The following is a 20,853-nucleotide window of genomic DNA, read 5'->3' as shown; positions in this document are numbered from 1 at the left end:
ATGAATCTGACTGGAAACAATGAGGTTGTGGGTTTGATCCCTGTCTTTACTCAGTGGGTTAAGGATCTGGTGTTGCCGTGAGCTATGGTGAAGGTCACAGATGTGGCTTGGATCCCGAGTAACTGTGGCTGTGGTGTAGACTGGCAGCTGTAGCTCCAGTTGGACCCTTAGCCTGGGAACCTCCATATGCTGTGGATGTGGCCCTAAAAAGCCAAAAAAAAAAAAAAAAAAAAGCAATGATGATCACACATGAGCTTCATTGAAGCACCTAAGGATACTACAAAAGACTGTGGGGTTGGTAGAAGAAATAACCTGATGAGGGAGACTCCTCAGACAGCCACCCATGTGGATCAAGAAATACCTGCTCTGGGCAATGACGTGACAAGACAAAAATCAGTGTGATTGGAAACATTTCTGTCACGTTCTCCCCCTGTCCCCACCCTGAGCTAAGTTCTTCCCAAACAAATTATCTTTTCTCTATGTTTGGTCGGAATCCATGAATAAAATGAGACTTCATTCATGAATGCTTTTACCTTTATTTCTCTTGACGTACTTGGGATACAGACATTTCATCCACAGCAAAGTTAAGTGATGTGCATATGTTTTATATAAGCTAGAGGCACAAGCACAGTTAAAATAACATCCAGCCCAGCAATTGACATCACTGACAAAGCTCACAGGAAGCTCACCATCAGCTTGAAGATCCCCGACTTTACTGGAGAATGAGTAACCCCAGGATTCAGAAAATAAAATCATGAGAAGAAGGTCTGTTATTTTTTGGATTTCCGCAGTCACTCTCAGTAGTCAGTTGTGGGTTGTTTTCCTTCGTGTCTTTCAGCAGCTTCTGGACTTGAGCATCAGATTCATCTATCTTCAATCTAAGGGATAAAATGGGGGGAAACGTTTTATTATTTCAAGGGGATTCGTTCCAAACACCCAAGCGCCTGCATGCTTTAGGAATGTGCAGAGCGAGGGTCGTCTTTGTTGATTGTTGCATGCTGCAGCTAGAGTCCCGTATTGATTTGATAGGGAAAAAAGATACTATTAGGTTGACATCAAAATGGTATACAGCCACCGTATAGTTTCAGATGCATGGATGATCTTGGTTGATTATCATATCATACTCGGCACTGGGGATGGAGTTGCTGAATGCATCTGTGATGCAGCTCTAATCCCTTCCTAACTCCATAACTCACTTTGATATCTTCTACTTGGTGGACCCAGGTAGAAGTCCTTGAGCCAGGTCAGTGGGATTAGCTTTTTATCCCCCTTGGTTACAAGATACCAGATAACTACCACCCTGTATCTGACCTGTGATGAGAGCACTCTCCTCTTTTGAGTCACCTTTTGGCAGCCAAATTCAGTCACATGTATGTGGTTAGGGAGAGGGAATCATTAAAGCAAAGATATGAAAAAGTATGAAAACAGGAGACCAGGGATATTGACTGCCATGTTTCTTACTGGCATTATAGTTCTGGCTTGGCTGCCATGTTTCTTACTGGCATTATAGTTCTGGCTTGGCTGCCATGTTTCTTACTGGCATTATAGTTCTGGCTTGGCTGCCACGTTTCTTACTGGCATTATAGTTCTGCCTTGGCTGCCATGTTAGTCCATCTCTGTCTTATTTGGGGTTCACAATACATCCATGCAACAAGCCTTCTGTTACAGGATGCGTAAGTGCTGGAGATCTGATGTACAGCATGGCGATTGCGGTTGCTACTCCTGTGTTATGTACTTGATATTTGCTAAGGGAGTAGATCTTCAGTGTTCTCACCACAGAGTAACTCTGTGAGGTGATGGATGCGTTAATCCCCTTGATTGTGGTGGTCATTTCACAATATCTCAGTGCATTACATCACATACCTTAAATATATGCTATTTTAAAATTTAAATTAGGAGTTCCCGTCATTGCTCAGTGGTTAACGAATCCGACTGGGAACCATGAGGTTGCAGGTTGGATCCTGGCCTCGCTCAGTGGGTTAAGGATCTGGCGTTGCTGTGAACTGTGGTGTAGGTCTCAGATAAAGCTTGGATCCCACATTGTTGTGGCTCTGGAGTAGGCTGGCGGCTACAGCTCCGATTAGACCCCTAGCCTGGGAACCTCCATATGCCTCAAGAGTGGCCCTAGAAAAGGCAAAAAGACAAAAAAGAAATTATATCTCAGTAAAGCTGGAAGAACTCCCCCACCCCTGAACTCAGTACAATCTTAAGCCGGCTTCTGCAGATACCTTGTCAGCCATCAGTGTAACTTTGGCTAAAATAAGGGCCAGGTAGCTTGAACATAATATAAACATGACCCTTTAAGGTCAAACATAAGTTTGTTTATGGTTGTCAGGGGTTGGTCATAAAAGCAAAAATAGTCCCCATACTAGATCTATATCTGGTCAAAAATGTTGAAGGAGTTCCCTTTGTGGCTCTGTGGTTAATGAACCCGACTTGTATCCATGAGGACGCAGGTTCGATTCTTGGCCTTGCTCAGTGGGTTAAGGATCCAGCATTGCCATAAGCTTTGGTGTAGGTCGAAGATGCAGCTCAGATCCCACATTGCTGTGGCCGTGGCTGTGGTGTGGGCCAGCAGCAACAGCTCCAATTGGACCCCCAGCCTGGGAAGCTCCATCTGCCGCAGGTGCAGCCCTAAAAAAAATGTTGAAGGAATCAGAAATGGGGTGTAAACTGCCAGTCTAGAAGATAGAGATGTGTTGCTCTAAGAATGAGGTGTGATGATGTGTTTTGGTCTCAAGTGAGAGGAAATGACTGTAGTTAACTTAAAAGGGCTTGTCAGAAGGTTGTAGGGTAGCTGATAGAATCAAGGAGCTAAAAACCTCCTTCTAAAAGGGCACGTCCAGGGCATTTGTGCCTTTTAGGACCTCTGATTCAGGGGAGTGCCCCACCTCGAATCACTCGTCTTGACAGTCCATGACTGGCAAAGAATGTCTGATTGGCTGGTCCAAGCGTACAGCTCCAGTGTTTTCTTTATGGGAGCTTTCCATCCTGATTGAAATTCACCAATATTGTCTGAAGTGACAAAGCTAAAGGAGCTAGGAATAAGTACTTTAGGGAACACATATTCCTTCTTTCAACTAGTGAGGCACCTTGGGGCCTGAGATTCACGTTAAGTGTGTATTCAGTGTTTCTTCCACATAATGATGACCATGTTAAGCCGACAACTGTCTACGTTGCATCTGAGGATTTAAAAAAGTCCCCACATTGGAGGAAGAGCTTTATGGTTCTTTGTGGCCAAAGTAGCACGTGAGCAATAGAGCTCAGCGACCGCTTGCTCCAGTGTGCGACTGGTGAGAGCATCTCCAGTCACAGGTGACTCTCATTAGGTAATAGACTTATTCCAGAGGACATGCTTCTCAGGCTGACCCTGACCCACTAAAACTCTGGAATCCATACATCCTGCAAACAAACCCTTTCCCAAAGCACTGGGTAATAGTTGCCATTCAGTTTCCCTAATGAGATGATAGCTGGAAGCCATAAATCTCCCTCATTTGGGTAAGTCCTAAATCTAGCATCTTGGTTTCACATTGCGTTTTGTCTCATCTTTTTTTTTTTTTTTTTTTTTTTGCTATTTCTTGGGCCACTCCCGCGGCATATGGAGATTCCCAGGCGAGGGGTCTAATCGGAGCTGTGGCCACCGGCCTACACCGGAGCCACAGCAACGCATGATCCGAGCCGCGTCTGCAACCTGCACCACAGCTCACGGCAATGCCGGATCGTCAACCCACTGAGCAAGTGCAGGGACTGAACCCGCAACCTCATGGTTCCTAGTCGGATTCGTTAACCACTGTACCACGACGGGAACTCCTGGTCTCATCCTTTGACTCATCTTACCTGCCAAAGCAACAGAAGGAACCTATAGATGAATTACCTCATGACCAGACATCAGTAGATGAAAGTCGAATGTTAGTGCTGGATGCCAACAGCAAATTCCTGTAGTTTGTGCTCCCCTAAAACCTATGATTCTGGAGAAAACCCTGTGGGGAGTGGGAGGAGGAGCGTACCTGAGTGTCTTCAGGGGGCATCTCTGATGTTTCAAGGCATCACACAGCATCTTTACCCCGTTATACCCCAAGGAATTCTGGCCCGGGTCCAGAGTCATGAGGTTCTGGTTGCTTCTAAGGGCAGATGAGAGGTCTGCGCAACAGAATGGAGAGAGGGCACATCCCCACCACCTGTGGATGGAACACAGAAGTTAAGTCATTCCGCCAGTGCTTATGGATACCAGCTTTCATGCCAGGCACACTGCTTAGGGGTTGGGGTCCAGCCAGGAACAACAGAAGAGCTCACCCAGTAACAGAAAACAGACGGAGAGAGTGTGGGTTATGAAGGACAGGGGTAGAGAGAGCAGTTGGGCGAGCTCCCCACAGTGGGTGAGGAAGACTTGAGGGGTGAAGAGGAGCTTCCCCAAGTAGAGAAATAGTTTGTACAGAGGCCCCGAGGTTGCATGATTATCGCGTGAAACAGTATGGGGCAGGTTTTGGTTACCTGCAAGAGGGCAGCAGGATTTCAGAAGCGAGTGGACATGAGGAATAGAATGGAAAGGGAATAAAAGAGGACACAAAGGATTTCGTCCTGAGCGAATGATTTTTTTGAGCTGCAGAAGGAGCAGCTGCAGAGGGAAAAAGCAATTCAATTTGGGATGGACATGTAAACTCTGCCTCTCCAAATTCCAATGGGTTGGATGTTGAAGTTGTTCCAATGAAGTTGGATGTTGGATCAATACAGTTCAGAGGAGAACGCTTTCTTCCGTCTGGCACTGGTGGATGGGCGGAAGACACATCCTTGCTTGCTGTACACATGGTCAAAGGATCTGTGTATATGTATATACTCACGTGTACACACACATACATGTACACAGACACGTGTGAGAAGGCGATAAGGTATGTATTTAACTCCAGGATGTGGAAGAGGTCAAACCTGCTATCAAGTGGTTGGCATCCTTCATGGCACCTTGTGGGATAACATGCTACGTCGCTATCCTCATCAACTTTTTGGATGGATGAAACGAACTCTTCTCTAGAATGTATCCCTGGGATCATACTGCCGGGAAGTTACAGCTGATCATTTCGATGGAAGTCGTCCTCCACAGCAGGGGTACAGGTGATGAAGAGAGCCCCTCCTCACCCGGTAACAATTTCACTCTCCTGCGAACGGGTTCCTACGGTGAGTCGTAACCACCGGTGGTTCCCCACCTGCGCGGCTGAGGATGTGCTCACATGACATCCTCGTCAGGGAAAGTTGCAGTCGTGCTGGGGCTTTAATGATACCGTTGTCTGGGTCTGTCTTCTGGAGAGTCTGCCTCAAGGGATCTGGCGTGCAGCCTGGGTGTTGGAATTTTCCAAGCTCCAGGCATATCTACTAAGCAACAGAGATTGAGCATTACAATTCCACTTCATCCTCTTGTACTGGAGAGGCCAGAAAACAGGTCGGTTATCTTTTGAAGGTCTTTCACAGGTAGGGTTCCAGATGCAAGTACATCGAACTGATGGTACCTAACTCACATGGCGTGAGACAGAGTTGAGCTGAGGCCATGCATCTGTTCTGGACACAGTGTTTTCTGGTACAATGTCCAGTTCATACCTCTCAGCAGGTTGGGAGTTAGGGCAGCAGCGGATGCTTCTTGATTCTTGAAGTCATTGCATCCTTAATTTTTTTCACTGGTAGCCTGTGGATAACCCAGACTGGAGCTATTCCTTTAACCATCCTGGTGAATTTTCTCCCTTAGCTTTATGGTACAATTGACAAATAAAAGTTGTGTGCGTTTAAGATGTCCAACATGATGATTTAATTTATGTATATATTGTGAACTAATTACCACAATCATGGTAATTAACATCCATCACTTCACGTTGTTACTGTTTCATGTGTGGTGAGAACACTTAGGATCTACTCTCAGCAAATTTTCTTTATTTTTTATTATTGATAGGTGGAAGCTGTGGGAGTGTTTCTTTAATCTTTATTTAGATCTAATTGACATATGACATCATCTAAGTTTAAGGTATGCAACATGTTGCTTTAATACATTTCTGTTTTGCAAAATGATGAGCACCATAGCATTAGCTAACCTTTCCATCCTGACACATAGTTACCATTTCTTTTTTTGTGGTGAGAATATTTAAGATCTATCCTTTTTCTTGGGGGGGGGCATCTTTTTAGGGCTGCACCTGCAGCATATGGAGGTTCCCAGGCTAGGGGTCACATTGGAGCTGCAGCTGCTGGCCTACACCACAGCCACAGCAACACCAGATCTGAGCCACATCTGCAACCTACACCACAGCTCACGTCAACACCACATCCGTAACCCACCGAGTGAGGTCAGGGACGGAACTCTCATCCTCACTGATACTCCTTGGGTTGGTTAACCACTGCACCACAACGGGAACTCCTAAGAGCTATTCTTAGTAGCAACTTTCAAGAATATAACATGGTTTTCTGAGCTGTAATTACCATGCTGTACATGAGCTCCCCCGAAGTTTTAAGTTAGACCTGGAAGTTTGGGCCACCATCTCCCCCTCAGCACTTGGCCACAACCATTCTATTCTCTTTTGTTTCTATGAGTGTTGCTTTTAGATTCATTTAAGTGATATCATAACAGTCATTGTCTCTTTGACTTATTTCACTTAGCATAATGCCCTCAAGTTTCCTCCATGTGTTGCGAATGGAAGGATTTCCGTATTTCTCCTGCCTGAGTCATAGTCTTCTGTGTGTGTGTGTATGTGTGTGTGTGTGTATGTGTGTGTGTGTGTGTGTGTGTGTGTGTGTGTGTATCTCACATCTTTATCCATTCATTTCTTCCTAGACACTCAGGTCGCTTTCCTATCTTGGCTGTGGTGAATAACGCTGCTGTGAACATGGGAGTGCAGCTGCCTCTTGGAGGTCTTGTTTTCATTTGCTTTGGATGTATACCCATAGTGGGAATCTCCATACTGGTTTCCATACAGCTGTTCCAACTGACAATCCCACCAATAAGGTACTAGGATTCTTCTTTCTTCCTATCCTCACCAACACTTGTTTTTCTCTTAGGTTTTTGATGTGAGCCACCCTAAAAGGTGTGAAGTGGTGTTGCTATCTCAGCCTGGTTCTGATTTCCATTTCCCTGGTGATTGGTGATGCTGAACACCTTTGCATGTACCTGTTGGTCTGTCTTGTGCAGAAAAAAGTTTCCTCAGGTCCTCTTCTTCCCCTTCTCCTCCTCCTCCTTCTCCCTCATCTTCTCCTTCCCCTTTTCTTCTTCTTGCTATTCAGTTGTATGGATTTCTCACATATTTTAGGTGTTAACTTCTTAGCAGATACATAGTTTGCAAATATTATCTCCCATTCTTGAGGTTGCTTTTTCACTTTGATTGTTTCCTTTGGTACGTAGAAGCTTTTTAATTTGATAAAGTCTCATTTGTTTGCTTTGGCTTTTGTTGCCTGTGCTTTTTGGGATCCTATCCAAAAAATCATTGCCAAGACCAATGTCAAGCTTTTGCCTTGTTTTCTTCTAGGAGCTCTATGGCTTCAGGTCTCATGTTTAAGCCTTTGATCCATTGAGTTAATGTTTATGGATGGTGTGAGGGCTCAGTTTCGTTCTTTTGCATGTAGAGATGTGGTTTTCCCAACACTCTTTGTTGAGAAGACTCTGAGTGTCTTGATGTCCTTGTCAAAGATTAGTTGACTACGTATGTGTGGGTTCATTCCTGGGCTCATCATTCTGTTCCACTGGTCTTTGTATCTGTTTTATGCCAGTGCCATGCTGTTTTGATTACTAGAGTTTTGTAATAACTTGAAATCAGGAAGCATGATGCCCCCAGCTTTGTTGTTCTTTGTCAGGGTTGATTTGACTATTTGATGTCTTCTGCAGTTCACTGTGAATTTTGGGATTAAATTTGTGTGTGTGTGTGTGTGTGAAAAATGCTATCCTAGTGGCCATTGAATATTTTATTGAGTATTTTAAAATACTCAGTTGAATTCTTTCCAGTTCTTTGTACCAGAGCTGGAGAGGGTTTGCTACATTAGTAGTTCATTTCGGATACAGAGTGAAGTTCAAAAAGCCATAACTTACCATAGACTCCTTAGGTTACACAGCAGTTTCTTCACAGCCTCACACAGGAACTTCAGTCCAACAATTCCTATGTGATTCAGTCCCAGATCCAAGTGTGTAAGGTTTGAATTTTGTTGGACAAGCGTTGAAAGGTGACTGCAGCCATCACCAGTTATGTTGAAACACCATAGCCTGGAAATCAATCACATGAAGGAAAGACTCCCCCTGCCCCTGCCCGTCTGATGAGATGCACCCAAAACATGATCATCCACCTCAAGCCCTAAGTTTTAGCTAAGCTTGAACGCAGTGAAGGCAAGGAAATTAAATTATGGGTGGTCTGCATACAGAATAACACCTCTCCCCCCAAAGATGTCTGCATTCGAATCCCTGGACTCTGTGACTATGTAACACTATATATAAGGGGGAGTGTGCACGTGTGATTTAGTAGGATCTGGATGTGAGGAGATTGGGCCCAGTATCATCACAAGGATCCTTATAAGAAGGAGCCAAGAAAGATAGGGAAGCAACCTAAATGTCCATTGACAGATGAATGGATTAAGAAGATGTGGTACATATATACAGTGGAATACTACTCAGCCATAAAAAAGAATCAAATGCCTTTTGCAGCAACATAGATGCAACTAAGAGATTCTCATCCTAACTGAAGATAAGTCAGACAGAGAAAGACAAATAGCATATGATATCTCTCACATGTGGGATCTAAAATTTGGCACAAGTGAAACTATCTACAGAATAGAAGCAGACATAGAGAACAGATTCGTGGTTGCCAACAGGGCGGGAGTGGGAAGGAATGGGAGTTTGGGATTAGCAGATGCAAACTATTACATTTAGAATGGATAAGTGATGAGGTCTTACTGGACAGCATGGATTGAGTTCAGTCTCTTGGCATAGAACATGATTGAAGATATGAGAAAAAGAATATGTATGCATATATATGTATGTATATATATACACACACAATACATATAATTCCACCTAAGTCATTTTGCTGTACTGTAGAAATTGACACAACACTATAAATCAACTGTAACAACAACAAAAAAACTGAATTGAATCTCTGGATAGAAACAATCAGTGCAGCCCCATTCCTTACTTAAGAAAAAGTCTTATAATTTTAGTATAAACAGGAGTTCCCGTCGTGGCGCAGTGGTAACAAATCCGACTAGGAACCATGAGGTTGTGGGTTCAATCCCTGGCCTTGCTCAGTGGGTTAAGGATGCAGCGTTGCGGTGAGCTGTGGTGTAGGTCGCAGATGTGGCTCGGATCCCACGTTGCTGTGACTCTGGTGTAGGCCGGTGGCTACAGCTCCGATTAGACCCCCTAGCCTGGGAACCTCCATATGCCGCGGGAGCGGCCCAAGAAATGGCAAAAAGACCAAAAAAAATTTTTTTTAGTATAAACAGGAGGATTATATTAAGCTTGTTGGCAAATAACTCCACCTACCCGCAGTTGCAGGTAGGGTTTATGTAATACAGTTCTGAGGACCCGCGTTATAAAGATAGACTATTGGCACCACTTCTTGTAATTCTTTTTCATCACCTTCTCCCCAGATCTGACCATCAGCATCATACTTGGGGTGTTCAGAGGCATTATTAAATGCTCACACTTGTCCTCCTTGAGTCCAGTATGTGTACACACACACACACACACACACACACACACAGAGAGTCAGCATGGACTTACACCAGGGTTTGTAGTTGACATTCGGGGTAACTCAGATCCTCACACAGAAGTTTCACCCCACGATCTCCAAGAGCGTTTTTGGCCAAGCACAGGTGGGTCAGCCGCTGTTTGACAGTCAGAGCAGAAGACAGCTCCTTGCAAGAGGCTTCTGTCAGTTGACAGTTTTCCAGCTTGTAGAGGCGCCGCACACATGGGAAGATGGTGAGAATCTTTCTAGAAGCAGACATTCTTGGCTGTCTTCCAAGCCTAGGGTCCTCAGCCACCCACCCCTCGCGTCCGTTCCCCACTCTCTCCCAGCTGTGTGCCAGCGATCGTGATCATACAGGAACAGGAGAGAGGGAAGGATGAGGTGCTGGACCAAAAAGGGGAACCAAAAATGGGAACCAGGCGTCTCCATCTCTAGGAGGTTCCATGCTGGCTGCCCAGCAAAGCCAGCTGTGGATGTTGCTCTTCGCTGCAGGGCCCTAGATGTACAGCAGAGAGGCTGCAGTGGGGAGAGGAGGACTGACGACAGCCTCTGTAGGCAGCACTTCGGGTGTCCCAGGGTCACGTACCGCCGCTTGGCCACCTCATCCAGGACCTCGTTTGCTGTGAGGTTCAAGCGTGTGAGGGACTGGTTGATGTGGAGGCAGCAGGAGAGATCAGCCCATTGCCGCCTGGTGGCCGCACAAGATGCCAGCCTGCGAGAGAAATGGTAGCAGGTCATTCGTGAGACCCCAATGCCAGACACAGAATTGCCTCCAGTTTCCTCTCCCACTGCATTGTGTCAGCCCTGGTCTCCATTGTCTGGGGAGGCGACTGCAAAAGCTGGTTCCTGGGCTGGCTGCATCCACGTGATCTAGAAATGTCCGTCATCAGAAACTCTGGGTGCAGAGCCCAGCAGTCCGTTTGAAGTCACCTGGAAGATGTGTCAGATTCTTGGGCCATATATATGCATAATTTGATTCAGAAGATTTGGGTGAGACCCAAGAATTTGGGTTTTAGGAAGTTCCCGGGTGCTGCTGCTGCTGCTGCTGCTGGTCTGGAGACCACACGTCAAGAACTATGTATGTGGCACAACACTGAAAATAAAATATACGTGAATAAAAAATTTAAGAAGAACTACTCATTTATAAATCCAGTCAAGCACATGGTGCAGCATGGCACCCACCTTTTATTCCTAGAGACACACATTCTTTCCGTGAGCAAACAAAACGTCTCCGGAACATGGCTATCATCGAGGCCTTTGGGAGAGGCTTCTGCAGAGGTCCTGCTTCTGCGACTTACTGTGAGCCTCATGAAACCTCATTTCTGTCATTACACAGATAAAGGTAATTGTTTTTTTAATTGATAATTCTCACGAAGTGCCAGGCGGAATAATGTGCCACAGAACTAATCAGCACTACAATCAGCCAAAACCCCTCCCTTTGAGTCTAAACTATAGTAAAGGAACCAACGTAAACTAGGGAATTGGGCGAGTTCCCGTTGTGGCGCAGTGGTCAATGAATCCGACCAGGAATCATGAGGTTGCGGGTTCGATCCCTGGCCTCGCTCAGTGGGTTGAGGATCCGGCATTGCCGTGAGCTGTGGTGTAGGTTGCAGACTCGGCTCGGATCCCGCATTGCTGTGGCTCTGGCGTAGGCTGGCGGCTACAGCTCCAATTAGACCCCTAGCCTAGGAATCTCCATGTGCTGCAGGAGTGGCCCAAGAAATGGCAAAAAGACCAAAAACAAAAACAAAAACAAAAAAACACCTAGGGAATTAGACCACCAAGTGGAAGGCCAGTTGCTTCCAGTAAGATAAGCAGAACTTAGGCGGAGTCTCCTCTTTCCATTCTGGGTGTCCTTTTAGTCACTGAGAATGAAATTAGGGACCACAGTCTTCAAGTCACCCAGTTTTTCCTCCAGACGAATCCTTGCAGGAAGAAGAAAGGCAGGTCAATAGTAATAATAACACTATGGCTGCAGCCACTGTCGAACGCATGTCTCTTTGGACCTGGTGTCATTGCATCCTCAGAGCCTTGTGACGTGTGCATCCTTCCGTTCTGCCGATGGGGAGGAGCCCACGGTCCTATCACTAGAGGTAGAGGCGTCCCTGGAGACCGAGGTCCCCTTAGACTCTGTGCCCGTTATTGCTCAGGTGTGGTCGGGTGGGGCGCAGTGGCGCTCGGGGTGATCGCCAGAGTGACCACGAGGAGAGCTGCCCATGGGGCGAGCATCAGACCCGGAGACTGCACGTAGAGGGGAGACGTGATGCTCCTGCAGGGTCTTTGCCTGGAAAGGTGAGTCCGGTGGCTGCTCTTCTCATCAGGACGCAGGAGGAACATGACCCATCAACGAATGATCTCCGATAGGGGATGGAATCCAGGTTCCGGGTGTTTCTTCGGACTCGGGGATGTTATGTGTGGTTGCCCAGGTTGTCCAGTGATCAGTGCAAGTGGAGACTAAACTTCAGCTCATTTCTATTCTGGGATCTATGTCTTAGGTGGCAGTGCATCCAGTCAAAACGAGGGATCCGCCCCCCGACCCCCCCCAAATTCACACAGATTTGTGGTACAGGCTTGTGGCAGCTTTGTTCACATGCCGAGGGTTTTCAGTGACAGTGAGATAGAAATACCTCAGATATTGCAGGTTACATTTCGGGTGTCTCAAGACCTCACACAGTGGGGGGAGCATATCATCCTGGTCATTGCCTTGAAGGGTCAGATGTGTCAGGGTCTGCTGACCCCCAAAAGCAATGCACAAGTTCCAATAGGCATCCACTGGGGACATGTTTTTGAGGCTAGGGAGAAAAAATAGAAGTGACCTGCCCTACCCACACAGAGAACAAAGAGCTGCGATGTGTTCAAATGTTAGAAACGACCTTTTTATATTTTTCCCCTTTGGGGTATTATTGGCAAATGAAAGTGTGTGTATTTAAGGCATGACTTCATATTTTGACATACCGTCCCCTGTGAAATCACGACCACAAGCAAGCTGGCTACCACCTCCTCACCTCACACAGCTACCACTTCCTTTTCTTTTGTGGTGAGAACACTTTAGCTTAATTCTTTTTTTTTGTCTTTTTTGTCTCTTTTGTCTTTTTGTTGTTGTTGTTGCTATTTCTTGGGCCGCTCCCGCGGCATATGGAGGTTCCCAGGCTAGGGGTTGAATCGGAGCTGTAGCCACCAGCCTACGCCAGAGCCACAGCAACGCGGGATCCGAGCCGCGTCTGCAACCTACACCACAGCTCACGGCAACGCCGGATCGTTAACCCACTGAGCAAGGGCAGGCACCGAACCCGCAACCTCATGGTTCCTAGTCGGATTCGTTAACCACTGTGCCACGACGGGAACTCCCTTTAGCTTAATTCTTAACAAATTTCAGGCATACGGTGCAGTATTTTTAACTATCCTTATATTGGTTTCTTTCTTTCTTTCTTTTTTTTTGCCTTTGCTAGGGCTGCCCCTGCGGCATACAGAGGTTCCCAGGCTAGGGGTCCAGTCGGAGCTGTAGCCTCCAGCCTATGCCAGAGCTACAGCAACGCGAGATATGAGCCACGTCTGCGACCTACACCACAGCTCAGGGCAACGCCGGGTCCTTAACCCACTGAGCAAGGCCAGGGATCAAACCCACAACCTCATGGTTCCTAGTCGGATTTGTTAGCCACTGAGCCACAACGGGAACTCCAACTGTCATCACATTGTGTCCATCGTCTTGCATGGCTGAACCTTCCTGCTGCTTGACTAACGTCTCATTTTGCAGTCGATTAGAAGCTCCAGTTTCTTTAGTCGTCTCCAACTCTTGAAAAAGGGAAGTCAGTCAGAAGCAGCCACATGTACGTGTGTATATACACACACCCGTACAGTCAAACAAAAGCATTTCTGTGGCTTTTGGAGAAAGATGAGCAAAGGCAGTCTCTTTCTTCCCGGAAATGTTAGCAGTGGGCACATCGCAGGGAAGCCACGTCCTTGATGTCAAATTGAAATTATAGTGCAGCCAGCACCGTTCAGCTGTACAGTCAGAGGCAGGCGTGACTGAGGGTCTGGTCTCAGGCGCATCTTGGCACCGCCGAGAACTTGAACCTTCTTTGAGCTGTACCAGACCCAAGGCCACCACCTGCCAGCTGCAGCCTTGTGGTCTAAAGGTCTCCCCTTGTAACTCAGCTGTCATTTCAGACCCCAGTCAGTCCTGCTCCATGAGCACCCTTACTTGCTGCCGGCGCCAGTTATCATTCTTGATAAATAACGCATGTAACTAAGAGAAATCTAAAGCCTCCCTAATTTTGTTGTGGGGCAGAACACAATTCAAGAGCTTCTCGAGTCTGTGTCTCCTGGGCTGCGTTCCTCATCAAGTTTTTCATTCCAATCAGGCCGACCTTGTGGCTCCCATCCTGCCGGAGACTTTGACTCTTGGGCTTGGAACTAGGGGTGCACGGCCAGCATAACTCTAAGTAGGCAAGACTCCTCATTTCCCTTCGCCGAGAAAGGAAAATGCCAGAGGGGGTACCAGCAGCTTGGGCAGGTCTCACTGAATGCAGAGCTAAGTTAGCTGACGCGCTCGCGCTCGTGTGGACTCTGCGTCCCCAAGCCTGCTCCTGCCCCACCTGCCCAGAGGAAGTGCACAGGGTGTTCCCGGAGCACTGGCTGCACAAACCAACCTCAGGTCCAGGGAGGCTCTCCATTGCTGTCTTACGGGGACACTGTGTGAAAAGCTTGGTCATGCCCGGGGGGTGTAAATCCAGGGACTAGGAGTTTCCCTCTTGGCGCAGCGGAAGTGAATCTGACCAGGAACCATGAGGTCATGAGGTTGCGGGTTCGATCCCTGGCCTTGCTCAGTGGGTTAAGGATCCGGCGTTGCCTTGAGCTGCGGTGTAGGTTGCAGACACGGTTTGGATCCTGCATTGCTGTGGCTGTGGTGTAGACCGGCGGCTGCAGCTCCGGTTAGACCCCCTAGCCTGGCAACCAACACATGCTGCGGGTGAGGCCCTAGAAGAGACAAAAAAGACAAAAAAGACAAAAAAAAAAAAAAAAAATCCAGGGATTACCTTCTACTTACATCACCTTCTGGAGACTCGAGGTAGCAGAGGCTACTTTTTCACAAAGAATCCTCACTGCTGAGAAACTGAGGAAGCTCTAACTGATGTCCAAAAAGAGCAGATTCCTGTCTGTGTCAAACACGGAACAAAGGTCCATCCAGAAAGGAAGCAAAGGGTCATTCAGAGACCTGCAAGAAAGAGCAAAAGGAGGGAACTGACCCAAAACTGCTGGAGAGGAAAGTAATATTTGTCTGCCACTGGGAACGTGTTTGGGGTTTCTCTGGGCCCACAGCCCTACGAAGTAAGTAAAAGCTGGGTGCTTTAATCGTTTAGCACCCCTATCAGATAACTCACCATCCCAGACATTCCTGGAGAACGAATGTCAACTTTTTGCACATTAATTCAGCAGAGGCTTAGCACAAGTCAAAATTGTAAGCACGTCATTGATAAGAGATGGCGAGCCATGCACATCACTGATAAAAACTGGGAGTGACATACACACCGGGAGAGGATATTTGACTATCTGATGGCATAGCCACAGACGTGACACTCAGGCTACTTTACACCCGGGTTTGCCGGCCTAAAATGATGCACACAGAAATGTGAGAAAGTCCCGTCTCTACGTACTTCGGCGTCATGTGCCCAGATTTCTCCAAGAACTTTTGTTCTGGTGCTTCTGGGTGGAAGGATTATTGTGGGGGACACTGTTTCTTTGTGTATTTCAACACTGCTTCGGTTTTCTGTGTATGTGTGGGATCTTGGCAGTCATCAGTATTTCAGCTTTCAGGGAGGTGGGGGGGACACTTGAAAACAGTGTGTCTGAAAGTCCACCCTGCCTCTGACCCTTTGGAGATGGGTCACTCAGTTACTCTGTCTTCTGAGGAACCCTGGTCCTCCTGCGGGCAGGCCCCTTACGGGAGACCGTGTTGGGGGGATACTCTTATCAGGGCCCTAAATGCAAGGCGAACCACGTTGGAGCCCGTGTGGATAGCTTCCTAATTCAGAACAGCCTGGACAAGACGTGAACTGCCTCTCAAGGCGAGAAGCTTCGTGAGGAGCCCTGGCCACGTCAGCATTTCTCCGCACAGTCGGCATTCCGTGATTCAGTTTAGGAGAAGAAAAAAGCAAGCGCCCAGAATTCAGACTTTTTCTCAGCTCTTGTGCTGCCGACTGTTTTAAGACTAGTTGTACTTTGGGTTGTATTCGTGGAGCCTTCCCTTCGAAAGACACATTCACAGTCGATGGCCTCATTGCACGTCTTCAGGCAAGATGAGGAGGAAGGGCTGGGGCCAGCCCAGAATTTGGGACTTTGCAGAGAGCATGGCTTCTGTGCTCAGGAGGAAGAAAGTAAACGCAGGCACCGCGTTAGTGTTAGAAGCTGTCGAGGCAGGCTGACACCTCCCTCAGGACTCAGCTGCCAGAGAAAGTGAGTCAGTCAGAGCATCTGGCCGTCTTATGCGGTTATAGCCCAGCATGGCTGCGGGCCTGCTAGGATGGGCAGAGCAGCAGGGAGGGTGGCAAAAAGCCTTCGCGGAAAGGAGCTTGTGTTACGATCGGAACCGCCGTAATCGCGCCTCCAGAGGCATCATGGCCTTTCCCTTCTCAGGCAGGAGCGGCAGGAACCAGGCAACCCAACTGTGGCTGATGAAGTGCCCCTTAACACCCGCATCCTCGTCCTAACCTGGCCAAGGTTAGAAAGAAACAAAAGTATTTTCTAAGCAATGAGGTCCTGCTGTTACAGCACAGGGAACTATATCCAGTCTCTTGGGATAGAACAGAGTGGAAGATAAAATGAGAAAAAGAATGTGTGTGTGCACACACACACACACACACACACACACACACACACACACTGGGTCACTGTTCTGTGCAGCAGAAAGTGGCACAACATTGTATCGTTTTTGTTTTTTTTTTTTTTTTTTTTAGCTATTTCTTTGGGCCGCTCCCGCGGCATATGGAAGTTTCCAGGCTAGGGGTTGAATTGGAGCTGTAGCCACCGGCCTACGCCAGAGCCACAGCAACGCGGGATCCGAGCCGCGTCTGCAACCTACACCACAGCTCACGGCAACGCCAGATTGTTAACCCACTGAGCAAGGGCAGGGACCGAACCCGCAACCTCATGGTTCCTAGTCGGATTCGTTAACCACTGTGCCATGACGGGAACTCCAGCACAACATTGTAAATCAACTCTAATAAAAATTAAAAAAAATGAAAATCTTTAAAAAAGAAACGAAAACGGAGTCTTGACCTGGAATCCTGGATGGAGGGGAGGAGGTTATTGGTGCCATTTCTTTTTCAGTCAAAGCCTGTCTTAAATAATCCTCCTGCAGAGGAAAGATTTAGAAAGACCCGCAGGCAGGCCTGGCCAAACATTTGGGTGAGAGAAGAAAAAAAAAATCAGGATACGGATAAAGGGATAAGGTCTGTGATGGCTGGTTATCCGCAGGGTGGAGATCAGCACGCTCGCAGAGCTTCCGGGGGTAACTGAGGGATGGCTCTTGACGAAGTGGTGAGGGCCCGTCAGGGGAGTACGCGCAGGATGCTCTTCCACCAGGCGGGGAGCCGGGGCGCTTCCTTCTGGCCCAGTGAACACACCCGAGGACTTCGGGTGAGAACTCAGGAGGGAGGAGGAGGGGCGTTACCGAGATAAGTATCCCCTCCCGTTGCTGTTGCTGGGGGATGGCGCTGTTGGGTTGTGACCCAGGGCTTCATAAGCCAAGAGCCTTGAGTGCGGGTCCTGGTCAAACATTGTTTTTGGAAGCTGCTCTCCTCATGTTTTTTTTTTTTTCCACCTCAGTTAATTTTTTTTCAAAAGTATTCTTGGTTTACAGGGTTGTGCCAGTTTCTTCTGTACGGCAAAGTGGCCCAGTCTCTCTCTCTCTCTCTCATACACACACACACACATTCTTTTCCTCGTACTGTCTTCTGTCAGGTTCTGTCACAATGATTGGATATAGTTTCCTGTGCTGTACAGCAGGCGCTCACTGCTTATCCATTCCAAATATAATTGTTCACATCTGCTCACCCCAAAGTCCCTAATATCTTCATCTTAACATGAAAGGTGACATATGGAGTTCCCGTCGTGGCTCAGTGGTGAAAGAATCTGACTAGGAACCATGAGATTGCGGGTTCGATCCCTGGCCTGGCTCAGTGGGTTAAGAATCCAGTGTTGCCGTGAGCTGGGGTGTAGGTTGCAGACGTGGCTTGGATCCCGTGTTGCTGTGGCTCTGGCGTAGGCGGGTGGCTACAGTTCTGATTAGACTCCTAGCCTGGAACCTCCATATACCGCGGGTGCAGCCCTGGAAAAGACAAAAGAAAAATAGAGGTCTCCAAGATACATTATGATAAAAATGTCAAAAATAAAAAAAATAAATAAAGGTGACCTATTTCCAGGAGTCATGAGGTTAGAAACAGTATCAGGAAACTGTATGAGCTCAGCTGATGTTTCTCGGGCCTCAGTGAAGAATAACAAAGACTCATAACTGACCAGGGTCCCCTCATCCTCGAAGTCTCCCGGGTGAGGTTCCTGGGAGCAGAATCTCTGTGGCCGTGGGTGAAGTGTAGCTTTCAGAAACTTCATGGATTCAGCCTCGGGCCGCACATCTTTAGCAGTCGTGCCAAAACGGGATGCCACTTCGTGCATCTCCCCACGTCTACCCTACCAATACTATGCAGACTGAAAGAGGTCGAGAGATAGACCAAAGTGGTTCAGCTAAAGCTCCAGGGAAGCAAGTCTCAACACAAGGTCTGGTTCCAAGGCCCCGTTCCTCATTCCAGCATCATACTTCTGCCTTGCATGTTAAGTTGGACAAAAGGCTGCCTACTGACCATAAGCAAGAAGGAACGGGGTACCCCGACCTCTTCTTAATGGACCGTGGAGGGAGGCGGACGATGGGAGAGCTCGTAGAGTAAAAAATGTGTCCTTAACCTCTCAGCTTGAGTGCTTGACTTCTGCATGGAGTCGTTCTCCAGGAATATCCTCTTGCCGACCTGCAGGGAAATCTTCCACAGGTCCTGACAGTGCTTGAGGCAGAACGAAGCCTCCACCATTTCAAACGCACTGGTCAGGTGAACAGCAATCTCCGGGACGTGGGCCATGGCGTCCTTCACCAGCTGCTCCTCCTGCGATTCGTGAAGACAGTGCAGCATCTCCTTTGTGTCCATCATCGAGGAGAAAGGTCCGTTCCCATCGGACTCGGACCTGCACTTGAGTAATTCCCGCCTGACCGCCCCCGACACTCGGCAGCCGAAAGTGGTCTCCAGCTCCCGGGCTCTCTCTTCGTTCAGGAGGCCGAACAAGAAGGACCCCACGCGGGTCAGGTCGGGGTTCTTTCGTCTCTCCTCCTTGGACAGCAGCTTCTGCACGTCCCCAATGTCCCATGTGCAGCCCCCTGCCTCGCCTCTTGCCGCCGCCTCCTCCTCCTCCTCCTCCTCCTCCTCCTCCTCCTCCTCCTCCTCCTCCTCCTCCTCCTCCTCCTCCTCCGTCTCCAGGACTTAGACCATGGCCGCGAGCAACTGCTGGACGCTGAGGTGGACGAAAGAGTAGCAGCCCCCACAGTCGCCGTTCTTCTGGAGAATCTGCTTGTCCAGGAAAGGACAGAGGGCTGACGGCGTGAGCCCGAGCCTCCCGAGGTCGTCCCCGTCGAACACAGACGTCTGTGTCCACGCGCCCTCGGCGGCCAGGAGACACGCGGCCCTCAGCGCAGCCTGGAGGCGCGGATGGGGGCAGGCGCCGGGAGCCGGGGCGAACTGGCTGCAGAGGAAGCGCAGGAACAGCGACGTGGTGGTCTGGCAGGTCGAGGCGGGGTCCTCGCCGCCCTCCATCTGCGCCTTCAGACAGGTGCAGACAATCCGGCACACGGCGGGGGCAGAGCCCAGCCGGAACAGCGCCGCGTTGCCCTTCATCAGGGCGAAAGCTCGCAGGGCCTGCCTCTCCTCCCCGAAGTGCTCCAGGAAGTAGGCCTTCTTGTCCGGCTCCAGGAAGCCCTCGATCTCCACGAAGAGCGGCTGTTCCGCCAGGAGCCGCAGCTCTCGCAGGGCCCCCGGGCGCGTGGTGATCACCAGCGTGGCCCTGGGCAGCATCTTCCTCCTCAGCAGACTCCCCAGGAGGACGGCCACCGGCTTCGGCTGCTTCCAGTCGCCACACAGGTCACGGACGAGGGCCCCCGAGGGCACCCGCAGCTCCTCGAAGCCGTCGACGACGAGCAGGATCTCCTGGGCTCGGGCCGGGAGCTGCGGAACGGCCTCCCGCGCACCCGGCTGGGCCGCGGCGATCAGCTCTGCAAACGTGCACGTCCCCCTGTGGCTGAGGTCCTTGCAGCTGAGATAGAAGGCGGAGTGGACGGCCTGGGCCAGGCCGTCCTGGGTCCAGTCCAGCATCAGCTTCTTTGCCACTGTGGTTTTCCCGACGCCAGCAGGACCGTGCAGGACCACGGTGTGAGGAAACGGCCCTGTGGGCACTTGAGGATTGCAGAATGGGACCAGGGCCTCATATCTCCGTGTGAAAATGTGGACGTGTTCACTGGCTCCAGGCCGTGAATTCTGCCAGATTTGCCAGGACTTCTTTTTCAGTGCATTTCTGTATTTTTCTTGTTCACCTTCAGTGATATGAGGTGGGGGATAGACGGGGTACAGTTGGTTATTCATTAGGAAACAATACGTGCTGTTAAGTAGAAAGAGAGAAAAGGGGAAGTGAGATTTATGAAGAACTTCCTGATACCAAACTCGCTCCTGGTCGATCAGGTACAGACCTAGCTTTTCTCCTTCCAAACCTTCTTTTGCTTCTCCTGGGTGTGCAACATCTTCTTCCTGTATTTTTGTCAGCTCTGCAAAATACAAATTCTTATTTTTTGCTTTGTATTTATTTCAGTTTATTTTTGTTAGAGTCTATTTGGTTTACAGTGTTTTGTCCGTCGCTGCTGTGCAGCTTAGGGACCTATCATACATATTTACACATGTGCTTTTTCTCATACTATCTCCCATCTTGTTTTATTCTAAGAGATTAACGTGAACTTGACACAAGACAGGTGTACTTCTTGTGTTGTGTGTGTGTGTCTTTTTAGGGCTGCTCCAGTGGTATGTATACGTTTCCACGCCAGGGGTTGAATCGGAGCTGCAGCTGCTGG

General features: G+C 48.6%; 1 protein-coding gene across 1 annotated transcript; it reads right to left on the bottom strand.

The window, feature by feature from the left end:
- Nucleotides 220–20,787, bottom strand: NLRP2 (NLR family pyrin domain containing 2). Its single transcript, XM_013988701.2, is given in 8 exon segments — nt 220–878; nt 4,008–4,178; nt 8,051–8,221; nt 9,734–9,903; nt 10,239–10,413; nt 12,329–12,493; nt 14,749–14,916; nt 18,657–20,787. Coding segments are annotated over 8 exon segments (2,877 nt in total). The 5' UTR covers nt 20,375–20,787; the 3' UTR covers nt 220–739.

The sequence above is a fragment of the Sus scrofa genome, chromosome 6, assembly GCF_000003025.6.
Source record: "Sus scrofa isolate TJ Tabasco breed Duroc chromosome 6, Sscrofa11.1, whole genome shotgun sequence".
NCBI lineage: Eukaryota > Metazoa > Chordata > Mammalia > Artiodactyla > Suidae > Sus > Sus scrofa.
Note: the sequence above shows the minus strand (reverse complement) of the source record. Positions and strands in the feature narration are given on the sequence as shown.